This window comes from Aquarana catesbeiana, linkage group LG01 (genome assembly GCF_042186555.1).
Source record: "Aquarana catesbeiana isolate 2022-GZ linkage group LG01, ASM4218655v1, whole genome shotgun sequence".
NCBI lineage: Eukaryota > Metazoa > Chordata > Amphibia > Anura > Ranidae > Aquarana > Aquarana catesbeiana.
Window position 1 is genome coordinate 929,737,889 of NC_133324.1, and position 13,321 is coordinate 929,751,209.

At 46.3% G+C, this 13,321-nt stretch overlaps 1 protein-coding gene across 1 annotated transcript in view; it reads right to left on the minus strand.

Annotated features, from left to right (window-relative positions):
* Positions 1-5,847: 5,847 nt before the first annotated feature.
* ATP6V1B1 (ATPase H+ transporting V1 subunit B1) overlaps positions 5,848-13,321 on the minus strand; it is a 145,191-nt gene continuing 137,717 nt past the window's right edge. Inside the window, exons 13-14 of the mRNA XM_073611041.1 lie at positions 9,137-9,266; positions 5,848-6,123 (exon numbers count right to left, since the gene is read on the minus strand). Coding sequence (XP_073467142.1) covers positions 5,966-6,123; positions 9,137-9,266 — 288 coding nt within the window. The 3' untranslated portion in view covers positions 5,848-5,965. The remainder of the gene's footprint in view (positions 6,124-9,136; positions 9,267-13,321) is intronic.

The window sequence follows — 13,321 nt, forward strand, 5'->3', positions numbered from 1 at the left end:
CCCTGTGTCGATGCCTGTCCCCTCCGCTCCTGCTGCTCTCATAACTGTTAAAACTTTATATAAAACCCTCTGTGTCCTAATAACAAGTGCTCCTGTCTGTGTGCTTTATTAAAAAAATGCCTCCCTTACCGGATTTCACAGCGGTTCCTTGCAAGCACCTCACCAGTCGGCTCTCTCCTCTGCCCAGCTGACAGATGCAGTGGGCGGGACCGAGATTCCCCTGCTGACATCAGCCAGGAACGCAAGGAGGGGAGGAGAGAGAGAGCCTGCCGGTCATGTGATCGTGGGGGAACCGCTGTGAAATCCGGTAAGGGAGGCATTTTTTTTAATAAAGCACACAGACAGGAGCACTTGTTATTAGGACACAGAGCGGCTTATATAAAGTTTTAACAGTTATGAGAGCAGCAGGAGCGGAGGGGGCGGGCACCGACACAGGGGCAGACAGGCAGGGAGGGGAGGGGAGAGGAGGACACAGGAGCAAAGAGGAGGACAGGAGGGCTGCGGATGATGAAGGCACGTAAACTGACCAAAGTATTGGGGCTCAGCAGCCATGATATACCGTGGTCAGTTTACAGGGGGGAGGGCAGAAACTGGCAGAATCAGCCAGGTATTCCAGGTGTTACAGGGGCCATATGACACAGCATTATTCGTGTTATTCGTGCTTTAAAGGGACAGAATCCATTTTTTTTGGGGGGGGGGTTAACAAACGCTTTAAGGAATAGAAGTATAGAAGGAGATTAAGGAGATGTAGCTTCATCATTGGAACCTCACTTGTGTTCTTGGGAGTAAACCTACAAGACATGACCTGCTGGTGAAGCCTGAAGACAGGTGCACTTTAAAGGGTGCACCTATTTTTCCCCCCTTTTCTCTGACCTTACTTAATCCACCTACCCCCTTCACAGATGCATACTTACCTGGATCAAAATACCGCAGCCTCTGCTTTCTTCCAGCTCCCATGTCTCACTGTTCTGGCATCGTCCAGGGAGGCCATTAGAAATTGTAGGGGCCCTATACAGCTTACCTGAGAGAGCCTCCATCCTGCCCTCCCTTCTCCCCATATACACACACACAGGGACGTAAAAATGTCATTGCACCCTTGGGTAACTAGAGGAAAAAAAAAGGTGGTGTTCATGTGTAGCAAGACTGCGCTAATAATAGGAGGAGCCTAAAATCTGAGCTTACCTAGAGAGGGTATAGAGGTTAGAAGTATGTATTGTAAAGAATGCATGGGTCAGGTATATGTAATGTGCAGAGTGCAGGGGTCAGATGTATGTAATGTACAGTATGTAAGGGTCAGGAGTGTTTAAGGTACAGAATGCAAGGATCAGATATCTGTCATGTACAGGGCACAGGGGTCAGGTATGTAATGTAGAGTGCAGGGGTTAGATGTATGTAATGTTCAGAGAATGTACTGAGTGGCAGGAATGTATAATGTGTAATGTACAGAGTGCAGTCGTTAGGTGCATGTAATGTCCTGAGTGCATGTGTAAAACATGCAATGCAGGGGTCAGGTGTGTAATATACACAGTACAGAGGTCAAGTGTGTGTAATGTGCAGAGTGCAGAGGTCAGGAATGTATAAAGCAGTGGCGGCCCGTCCATAGGGGGCGCACGGGCGCAGTGGCTGCGTTTGATGGGCACAGTGGCTGCGTTTGATGGGCACAGTGGTTTCGTTTGATGGTACAGTAACGGCAATTGATGGGCACAGTGACGGCAATTGATGTACACAGTGGCTGTGTTTGATGGGCACAGTGGCTGCGTTTGATGGTACAGTAACAGCAATTGATGGGCACAGTGGCTGCGTTTGATGGTACAGTGGCGGCAATTGAAGGGCATAGTGGCTGTGTTTGATGGGCACAGTGGCTGCGTTTGATGGTACAGTGGTGGCAATTGATGGGCACAGTGTCTGCGTTTGATGGTACAGTGGCGGCAATTGATGGGCACAGTGGCTGCGTTTGATGGGCACAGTGGCTGAGTTTGATGGGCACAGTGGTGCCAATTGATGGGCACAGTGGCTGTGTTTGATGGGCGCAGTGGCTGCGTTTGATGGGCGCGGTGGCTGCGTTTGATGGGCACAGTGTCTGCATTTGATGGTACAGTGGTGGTAATTGATGGGCACAGTGACTGCGTTTGATGTGCCCATCAAACACAGTGGCTGCGTTTGATGGGCACAGTGGCTGCGTTTGATGGTAAAGTGGCGGCAATTGATGGGCACAGTGGCTGCGTTTGATGGGCACAGTGGCTGCATTTGATGGGCACAGTGGCTGCGTTTGATGGTACAGTAACGGCAATTGATGGGCACAGTGGCGGCAATTGATGTGCACAGTGGCTGCGTTTGTTGGGCACAGTGGCTGCGTTTGATGGTACAGTAATGGCAATTGATGGGCACAGTGGCTGCGTTTGATGGTACAGTGGTGGCAATTGATGGGCACAGTGGCTGTGTTTGATGGGCACAGTGGCTGCGTTTGATGGTACAGTGGCGGCAATTGATGGGCACAGTGTCTGCGTTTGATGGTACAGTGGCGGCAAATGATGGGCACAGTGGCTGCGTTTGATGGACACAGTGGCTGCGTTTGATGGGCACAGTGGCACCAATTGATGGGCACAGTGGCTGTGTTTGATGGGCGCAGTGGCTGCTTTTGATTGGCACGGTGGCTGCGTTTGATGGGCACAGTGTCTGCATTTGATGGTACAGTGGTGGTAATTGATGAGCACGGTGACTGCGTTTGATGACACAGTGGCTGCGTTTGATGGCACAGTGGCTGCTTTTGATGGTACAGTGGCTGCGTTTGATGGGCACAGTGGCTGCGTTTGATGGTACAGTAACGGCAATTGATGGGCACAGTGGCGGCAATTGATGTGCACAGTGGCTGTGTTTGATGGGCACAGTGGCTGCGTTTGATGGTACAGTGGCGGCAATTGATGGGAACAGTGTCTGCGTTTGATGGTACAGTGGCGGCAATTGATGGGAACAGTGTCTGCGTTTGATGGTACAGTGGCGGCAATTGATGGGAACAGTGTCTGCGTTTGATGGTACAGTGGCGGCAAATGATGGGCACAGTGGCTGCGTTTGATGGGCACAGTGGCGCCAATTGATGGGCACAGTGGCTGTGTTTGATGGGCGCAGTGGCTGCGTTTGATGGGCACAGTGGCTGCATTTGATGGTACAGTGGTGGTAATTGATGGGCACAGTGTCTGCGTTTGATGGTACAGTGGCGGCAATTGATGGGCACAGTGGCTGCATTTGATGGTACAGTGGTGCCAATTGATGGGCGCAGTGGCTGCGTTTGATGGGCACAGTGGCTGCGATGGATGGTACAGTGAGGCTGCAATTGATAAGGTTTTTTTTCAGAATTTTTCAGTTTGTTTGCGCCCCCCCAAAAAATTTTGAGCACCAGCCACCACTGGTATAAAGTACAGAGTGCAGAGGTCAGGTGTGTGAAATATACACAGCGCAAGGGGCATGTGTGTGTAATGTGCATATCAAAAAAAGTCTATTGGTTTACAGATCTCAGATTCAGACAGTTCTCTTATTATTATTATTATTATTATTATACAGGATTTATATAGCGTCAACAGTTTGTGCAGCACTTTCTCTTGCCACCTTCTGCCCAGGGCGAGGGTGCATTTAAAACCTGCAGCTTTACCTCCTACTAATATGATGTGGATGAAAGATTATGAAAGCCTGAAGTGTACATAAAGCCAAACTTTTATTTTTTTGAATTGAGTAGAGAAACCTTCGTCAAGATGTATGAGCATTATGTGTCAGAAAAATCCTAGTCCCCCCCCCCCCCAAAAAAAAATCCCTTTGCAAGCCAAAACTCTCCCCAAAATTATCCCAATAAAGTTCCCCCCTCCCTGATGAAACACTTCCCAGCTTAATTCTTTGTCCACCCCCCCCCATCCCCCACTCTCCCCCCATATCCCCCTTCCTATAACAGATACCCCCCAATCATCCCTACTTTTTTGATTTGCTCTAAAAGGGGAAATTGGGGGGGGGGGGGTTGTGCTGGGAGGGGGGTGGTGGTAAGATTTGTTCTAAAAGGAGAATGTGCTAGGAGGGGTGATTTGAGGGAGGTGGGGGAAAGATTTGTGTCAGGAAGCGGGAATTGTGCTGAAAGAGGAGAGGGAGGGATGAGATTTGTTATGGGATGGGGGAGGGGAAAGTGTTTTTGCTGGGAGGGCTTGGGAGGATTTGTGCTGGAAAAGCACATGGGGGTGGGGGGGGCTTGTGATATTTGGGGGAGGGATTTTGCTAGGACGTGGAATTTGCGGGACAATGAAGGGTAAGATTTGTTCTAGGAGCGGAAGTTTGGGGGGATGTACTAGGAGGGGGGATTTGTGCTGGGAGGGTCGGGTGGGGGGGTTTGGATTTGTGCTAGGAGGGGGGATTTGGGCAGGGGAGGGATTTGTGCTAGGAAAGGAATTTTATGTGGGGGGGTGGATTTGCTTTAGGAAGGGGAATTTATAAACTTATAAATACCTTATACAGCCCACTTCCTGGCCTAGGCTTATGACATTATGACATTATGTACAGCTCTCTCTCTCTCACTCTCTTGAAAGTTTGCCAGGAAGGGAGGAGGGATGAGTCATAAGAGGGCCAATGAGAGCTGCAGGGCTGGAGGTGTGCCTCTGTGTGTCTGTGTAAATCCAGGAAGTGAACAGGCAGCGGACTCAGCTGCCCACAGTTAAAATGGCTGCAGCCAGACTTAGTGGAGGGAGATTTCTGCAGCATATTTGGCAAGTACAGAATCACAGTATATATAAAGTAATATGCAAAGTGGTTGAAGGGAAGCTTCAGAATGGCAAAGATGTTTTTATTACAAATTAAGTCATCAGGCTGCAGTTCCTCTTTAAGGCCAGTCATTTCACAGGGTATATGTAAGGGTTTACAACCACTTTAAGTCCTTCGAGATCAGTGAGAGAGGCACTGAGTAAGATCTCTGTAGGGGGCACAGACAGTAATAAAATCCTCTGCAGCCAGCGATGGCTCTGTCCTTAGGTTATTGTAGGGATGGAGCAGCTGTTGGGGCCAGCGCCACCTAGTTCCAGAGGAGGGAGCACCATCCTGCTCTTTTTGGGCTGCGCATCCGCAATGTGTACTCTGTCAAAGCCGCTGGGCTCATCATTGGTGACAGTAGAGAATACTGAGTTGTGCGTCCCAAAAGAACAAAATGGAGCTCCCTCCTGTGGCACTAGGAGGCGCTGGTCCCAATGGGTCCCAATGGCTGTTCCGACACCACAATAAATTGGGACAGAGCATCACTGGATGCAGAGGATTTGAAGAAGCTTCCTCTAAATGTAGTTGTGGACTTCGAAAGGGTGTCAGTCTGGAGGAGTGGGCGTTCCTTGGCATACTGTATTTGCATACAGATCACCCAAACATTTGATGCTGGGCCTCCATGATTGAAATAAATCTAATGAGTGAAGAGGGGGGGCCAGGGACAGTCAGGCTGGGAAGAAATGGGCTAGATGATGCTGGATGTCCTTCAGCCAGGAAATGAGGCGGGCTCTATCTGATTTGCTGCGGCTTCCAATGCACATTGTGACAAGCTCACAGTGTGCAGTGAAATCAGAGTAAGCTATCTTAATATAGGAGAGGAGCCTCTACAACTGTGCAAGGCCGGGGTTCAGATATAAAGTAACAGCCTGGTGACAGCATTGTGGAAATGCACAGGGATATTCATACTTCCCACTGCCCCATTCTCATGTATTCTTCCACATGGGCTCATGTGGCAATGACAAGAAAAACCCCAACATATGGTCATTACCTGCCCATCAGAACAACATCAACCTGGATGAAGCCTGTAAAATCCTTTGTGTTGAAGACAATGAATCCCATACATGGTTTGAGGGAGTAACACTTTAATAGTGAAACAAGAGGAAACACATTCAAAATAAATATATTTTTAAAGACCCTGTACTGGCATTTTCTTGTGGTATTATGAATAAAGTCAATCTTGTATTTAGCGTTTGGACGGAACTGCCTGCGCTCGGGATTCTCTGGGGTAGAATTCGGCCAGCATGGTCTCCGGAATACGCTTGAGAAGCTCCTTTGGGAAGATTCGTAGCAGCTGCCATCCAATGTCCAGAGACTCAAAGATGGTCCGATTCTCATATGCTCCTGGAGGAAAAAAAATACACGAGCAGGAATAACCTTTCTGGTTAACAGTCTTGTCCAAGAACCAACTGATCAACCAATCACGTTTAATTGTTGTAAACTGATCAAGAAATGTAACAGATGGGCTCTGACTAGGTGCTAGAGAGACCGGGAGACAGTTGGAAGGGAAGAAACAGAAAAGAGTGAAGGTATGTAGTGAGAACAGAAAAGTGTAAGTTCCTCAGGGGCGGAGACTTATAATAATTGGAATGGTGCTTGTAACACTGGTGCTATTAAATTGTAGTAAGAACAGAAAAGTGGAACACTGGAGTTATTATACTGTAGTGAGAACAGAAAGGTGTAAGTTCCTCAGAGTCAGAGACTTCTATAAGTAGTTCACAGTGTAGAGCACTGCGGAAAACATATAAGTGTATTATAATATATGTTAATGGCATTTGTAACACTGGAGCTAATAAATTATAGTGAGAACAGAAAAGTGTACGTCCCTCAGGGGCGAAGACTGCTGTAAGCAGTTTATAGTGTAGAGCACTGTGGAAAATGTATAAGTGTATTGAAATCATTTTAATGCCATTTGTAACACTGGAGCTTTTAAACTGTAGTGAGAACAGAGAATTGTAAGTTCCTCCAGGGTGGAGACTGCTGTAAGAATTTCACATTGTAGAGCACTGTGGAAAACATATAAGTGTATTATAATAATGTTAATGGCATTTGTAACACTGGAGCTATTAAACTGTAGTGAGAACAGAAAAGTGAAACAATGAAGTTATTAAACTGTAGCAAGAACAGAAAAGTATAAGTTACTCAGGGGCAGCGATTTCCATACGTAGCTCACAGTGTAGAGCACTGTGGAAAATATATAAGTGTATTATATTCATTTTAATGGCATTTGCAACACTAGAGCTTTTAAACTATAATGAGAACAGAAAAGTGAAACACTGGAGTTGTTAAACTGTAGCAAGAACAGAAAAATATAATTTCCTCAGGGGCGGAGACTGCTGTAAGTAGTTCACAGTGTAGAGCACTGTGGAAAATATAAAAGTGCATTCTAATAATTGTATGGCGTTTGTAACACTGGTGCTTTTGAACTATAGGGAGAACAGAAAAGTGAAACACTGGAGTTATTAAACTATAGTGAGAACAGAAAAATGCAAGTTCCTCCAGGGCGGAGACTGGTGTAAGTAGTTCACAGTGTAGAGCACTGTGGAAAACATATAAGTGTATTATAATAATTTTAATGTGGTGTTTGTTATACTAGAGCTGTTAAACTGTAGTGAGAACAGAAAAGTGTAACACTGGAGTTATTAAAATGTAGCGAGAACAGAAAAGTATAATTTCCTCAGGGGAGGAGACTGCTGTAAGTAGTTTATCGTATAGAGCACGGTGGAAAATATATGTGTATTATAATAATTTTCATACTATTTGTAACACTGGAGCTATTAAACAGTAAGCTGGTGTGCTGAAGAGATTGATATAGATGTTCAAAAGTACAAAAAAAAAACATCAGGTGGAAGGGATTTTGTAGGCATCATATATCAAACAGCCAATAGATAAAATTACCAAACCTTCATTATGGTAAGATTAAAACTGTACAATGGAAACAATATATTCACAGGCCATATAATATTACATAAAATGCATTGCTTACAACAACCATATTGTGTATCTGTGTGTGACACCTATAACATATGTGAAGAACCTCCCCGATCTCTGCGGACGCAGGTGGGCCTCCCTCTTCTCCCTTTGAGCTGGTATGGGAATGCACAGATGGTACTGTGTGTACCACCTACCTCCCTTTTTTGTCCATCAAGTTGACCCTGAAGAAGGGCAAGTCTGGAAATACGTCAGGAACTTGGGCAATAAATCTGTGAAGTAAGGAACCCGCGGAGATCGGGGAGGGATCGGGAACCACCCAACGGCATGGCCAACCAACACCCAACACACAGAGGAGACAGCAGTGGGCACTTGGGTAAGACATTTGTTATGTCTAGAAGATGCAAAATGTCCAGACATTTTGAAGCCATGAGAAAAAAGACTTTTTTCCCCTGTTTTTTTCCAGAAAAAAAATGGAAATTTTCAGAAAAATTGAATGAAAAATTTGGTGTGGAGTAAATTTACAAATCAAAAGCAATTTTGTCTTTAGGGCACCTCTGGTCATGCCAGGATGTGTTTTGTCATCCTTGTAGCATTTGAAAAAGAATATTTCTTCTCAAAATATTTGCAAATTGCAGCTTTGCTCTCAGCACAAATTGCACTGTGGAAATGTGTCCAAACTCTAAATGTTGGTCTCACCTTTTTAGATGGGAAAATAAAAAACAATGTACTGACCAGACTATAGGTAAACACAAGGCTGTAATGGTGGAGAACATTAATAGGGATCATTTAAAGGTTATAAAGATAAACTAATTTGTCAAATTTACCCTCTTAACCTGTCAAACAAGGTCTGAGAGGACAGAAACTATCATTTACTGTATCCCAACAATCACCCAACTGTAGGAGGTACAAGGTGGAGCCCACAGGCAAATTAAACTGGAGCATTTCCCCTGCAGTGCCCACTAGTGGCAGAATGCATATCTCTCTTGTTTGAGATCTGCACAGTGTTACTTGAATTGTATTCCAGGATTTGCTTGTCTTTAGCTGAGAGAACTTGCAATAATTTAGAACTTTACATAAAGTCTCATAAATCTTTCGTTAAACTCTTCATGTTTTATAGTTTAAATGAGATGTCATAGATATATATGGCCTGTGAATATATTTTTTCAATTGTATGGTTTTAATCTTACTATAATGAAACTTTGTTAATTTTATCTATTGACTATTTGATATATGATGGCTACAAAATCCCTATCACCTATTTTTTTTTTTGTACTTTTGACATTTTTGTGATGTTGACATCATGGATAGTCTCAAGTCACACTATTATAAGTTTAAATTTGATGCAGATGTTCATATGCAGTATAGTGCAACAGGGAATATGTCAGAGCTATACAAATGAATGACAATATTAGTGATAATTTACCCTGAGCAATGAACTGTTTCTCAAACTTTTGCAAGAACTCCAGATACAAGAGGTCATCTGAAGACAGGGCTTCTTCACCCACCACGGCTTTCATGGCCTGGACATCTTTCCCGATGGCATAACAAGCATACTGTTCCATGAAACAAAGACAAAATTACTCTAAACTAGAACATTTGAATTGAACAACACAACTCATGGAGTTCCTCATGTGCATTGTTTTTTCGGAAAACTGATCAGGTCTGAAGAGGTGTCTCACTTTGGACACATATATAGACTGGCATTCCTACTATTAGATGTCATGAGTCTCGGTTTCTATAATAATAGTCATTTGATATCCTTCTCCTGACACTACACCATGGGGATGGATAGGTCTTTCATATAAAGAGGTGGAGCTTTGTGGAAAAATCAAACCTATATATAACGTTCAGTGTTCGTCATCCCTCTTTGTCAGTCCTCCCATTGGCTTCTGTTGGCCTAATGAATACGATTCAAAATACTAATACTAATAACTAATAATCTGCAACTCCCTACCTCAATCTGTCTGACTATCTCCTAACCTGCCCACCTTTAGGTGATCCCAAATTTTAAAGTCCAGGAAAAAATGTAATTTAAAAAGTGTATTGTGTATCAAATGCCTTACTCTCCAGTCTTGATTCCATACGCCTCTTCCTAAGCCATTCTTCAGTGAAATGGATCAAAATACAAAAGTTCCTCTAGACCAGGGGTCTCCAACCTTTCCAAGCAAAGGGCCAGTTTACTGTTCTCTAACCATTAGGTGGGCCAGACCTTTGCTAGTGGGGGTACAAAATGCCCCAGCATCACTGGAAGTAAACAATGCCTCAGGCTTGGTGGTCAGTGGGAGTAAAAAAAATTGTATAGTGCCTGTGATCAGTAATCATTGGTATTAGTGGAAGAAATAGTGCCCCATCACTGGTGTCAATGGAGGGAATAGTTCCCACTATTGGTATCAATGGAAGGAATAGTGCCCCATTGTTTGTGTCAGTGGGAGGAATAGTGCCCCATTGTTTGTGTCAGTGGGAGGAATAGTGCCCCACCCATCATTGGAGCACAGGTGTGTCAGGAGGAGGCTGTCTCTGGAGCTGCTGCTGATCCGTGTGAGAGGGGACTGGTGAGGAAATCTATCCCAGCTCTCCTGGCCCCTTTCTGGGGAAGCCATGGAGGCCAGCAGGGCCTCTCCTGCTGGAAGCTCACAGCCATCTCCTGGGCCATCAGGTAACATGCCTGCTCCTGCACAAGCCATGGCTGGGGATCTCTCTACCCCTGGTGAAGATGAAGGCTCAGAGGCCATCCGGGAGCGAGTGGTGGCCGGGATTAAAGTCCTGAATAGAGAAAGAGACAAGCTGTACAAGCTCAGAGCCGAGGTGAAGCGCTTGAGAAGGCAGCGTGAGGGCTTACATAGCCAGAAACGTGGATCCATGGATCCGGAGATCCAACTGGCCAAGGTCCGGGTTGAACACCAGGAGACCATTGTGGCCATGATGGAAGGCAGAGATGGGCCCTTCAAAGAAAAATTCTGTAATGACAGAAGGTTTGCCAGGATGACAAAGATGGAGGTGGAGGAGGAGACCCCCAGTTCAGACCCCCTGTCCCCTCAGGGAGAGGTAAGCAGCCCCATGCCTTCCCAGGACTCAGGAGGCATGCTCAAGGTAATCCAGGCAATGGAGTCTCCTTTGCGGGGTGATCAGCTGGTGTTCCATGAGGAGGACATAACAGATAATGTGCCTGACAAGGTAAAGCCCGTCAAGCCCCATGTGGTGCATAAAACAGTTTTTGTGACTGATACTGACAATGTGCCCAGTGACAATCAGGCTGCTAGTCCTATGTGTAGCAATGCTGTGCCTGCTGATGCTGCAGTACAGCAAAGTTTGCATTTAAAAAATGACATTCCTGCAGATGAACTGCAACATTCAGCAGAGCCTATTAACCCCCATTTAGCTGAATCTGAAGCTGTTTGCCCCAAACCTGCTGAAGACTCTACAGCACAGCTTCAGGAGACAGCTGGCATTGCAGCAGAAACTGTGACTATTCCTGATAAGAATGTGGATATTTGTGTGACTGATAAAAATCATCCCAGTACAAGTGTGATGAACAATGGTCCCAGTACAAGTGTGATGGACAGTCCTACCAACTCCGTTCAAGTAGTGAATAATAATAGTAATGTACAGACTGCTGTAACTTCAGTGTGGGGCCTTGGCCCTGATAAACCCACGTTTGCTCAGGTGGTACGCTCTGCTCCTGGTAGCTCCGCCCCCAAGCGGGGTTTCTCCCTGCAGCCTACCACTTTGGGCACCCCGGGATCTGGTCTTGGGTCGCTGGCTTCTGCTGGGGGTCCGAGAAGAAATGTGGTAATTCTCAAATGGGAAGGTGGTGCGATCCCTCCAGCACGGCGTGCAGTGGTGGATTTGATTTTAGAGATGGGTTTTGGGGCAAATGACCTGTATGCTCTAATACATGTAGCTGGGACACGGGATTATACCATTAGTTTCACCAGGCCAGAGGGTCTTGACCTGTTCTGGGAGCGATATGAGGCTCGGTGCAGGTCAAGACCTGAATGGGAAGGTCTGGCCCCAGTTGCGGTTTCGCAAAGGTCAACGGTGAAAAAGATAACCATCATACTCACTAATGAGAGTGTTCCTGCTCGGGACCTAGAGGTCTGGTTAAGGAACTATGGTGAGGTTTTGACTAAGCCCAGCAAAATCCTTGATGAGCGTAACATCTGGACTGGGGGTTGGTCGGTTACAGTCAGGTTGGCCAGGGATGGGAATGTTGTCCGTCACCTGCCCTCCTCAGCTTTTATAGGGAGGGATAGGATGACTATTTTCTACCCTGGTCAGCCGAAGCTGTGTCACCGCTGTGGAGAAAAGGGGCATTTGAGCTCTTCCTGTTCAGCCTTGATATGTTCAGTGTGTCGGGGTCAGGGTCATATGGCTAAGGACTGCACCGAGATGATCAGGTGCAACCTGTGCCTGCGCCTTGGCCACCCCTACAGCAGGTGTCCTGAAGCCTGGCACAATATGGAGAAGGAGGTAATTGATGACATGTCAAGGCTGGACAGGATGGAGGGTGAGGCCCCTGGTGTACCATCCTCCTCTGGGGTGACCGTCTCCCCTGGTCCTGCTCAGGATCCCTCCCCAGTTCCTGTGGCCACCCCTCCTGTGTCTGTAAGTATTCCTTCTGTATCTGTCTCTGTGTCCCCCCAGCCTACTGTATCCCCTCCTCTTGTGTCAGAACCTTCCAAGTCTGTGCCCCCTGAGTCAGTTCCCCCCCAGGAGTCTACCCCTCCTAAGTCTGACTCAAAGGGAGCACCCCCCCCACCAGGAGTGGTAACATGTACTAAAAAGGTTGCTTCTTCCTCTGTAAAGAAGTCTTCTGTAAAGACTTCACAGAAAAAAGTAAGAGATGAGGGCATCTCTGAAGCTGACCTGCAGTACCTGGAGGAGAGAAGGAAGGTTGGGAAGCGGAAGAAGCAGGTGGTGAGGACAGAACAGGCTCCAGTGCCTGTCTCCAACCGGTATAGGTCCTCTAATTGGGATATCTCTTCATCTGGAGCTTCTTCGGAGCGAAGTTCTGATTCCGAAATGGAGTTTGAGGCGGCCTCAAGAAAGAGAGAGGCTTCTGGTGATGAGCAGCAGAGGGGAGCTAAGAAGCAATCCACCCAATAACCCAAATGGCGGTTCCCCCTCCGTTAAAAGTGGTGACAATAAATGTCGCTAGCATTAAGTCAGTAAGAGCTCGTTCTATGGCCTTCTTTTTGTTCAGCCAATTAGATGCTGAAATTTTATTTTTGCAAGAGACTAGGCTCACCTCCTTGGCAGATATTCATATGGCCAAGAGAGAGTGGAGGTATGGTCCATCTTACTGGTCTCTTGCGGCCGAGCCTTACGGCGGTGTGGCGGTGTTGTTTAAAACCGGCATGGTAACTGTCCGGCGGGTTATTGAGGTGGAGATTGGGAGATGTATGGTCTTAGACGTCCTTGTGGGAGGGCAGGACCTGCGCCTAATTAATGTTTATGGACCGCACACAAAGTGGGACAGGAAATGCCTTTTTACAAGGATCAAGCCATTTCTTTTTACATCCCGGCAAGTGGTCTTTGGAGGTGACTTTAATACAGTAACTAGGCCCAAGGACAGGAAGGACTTCAAGGACAGGCTGGGATATGATAG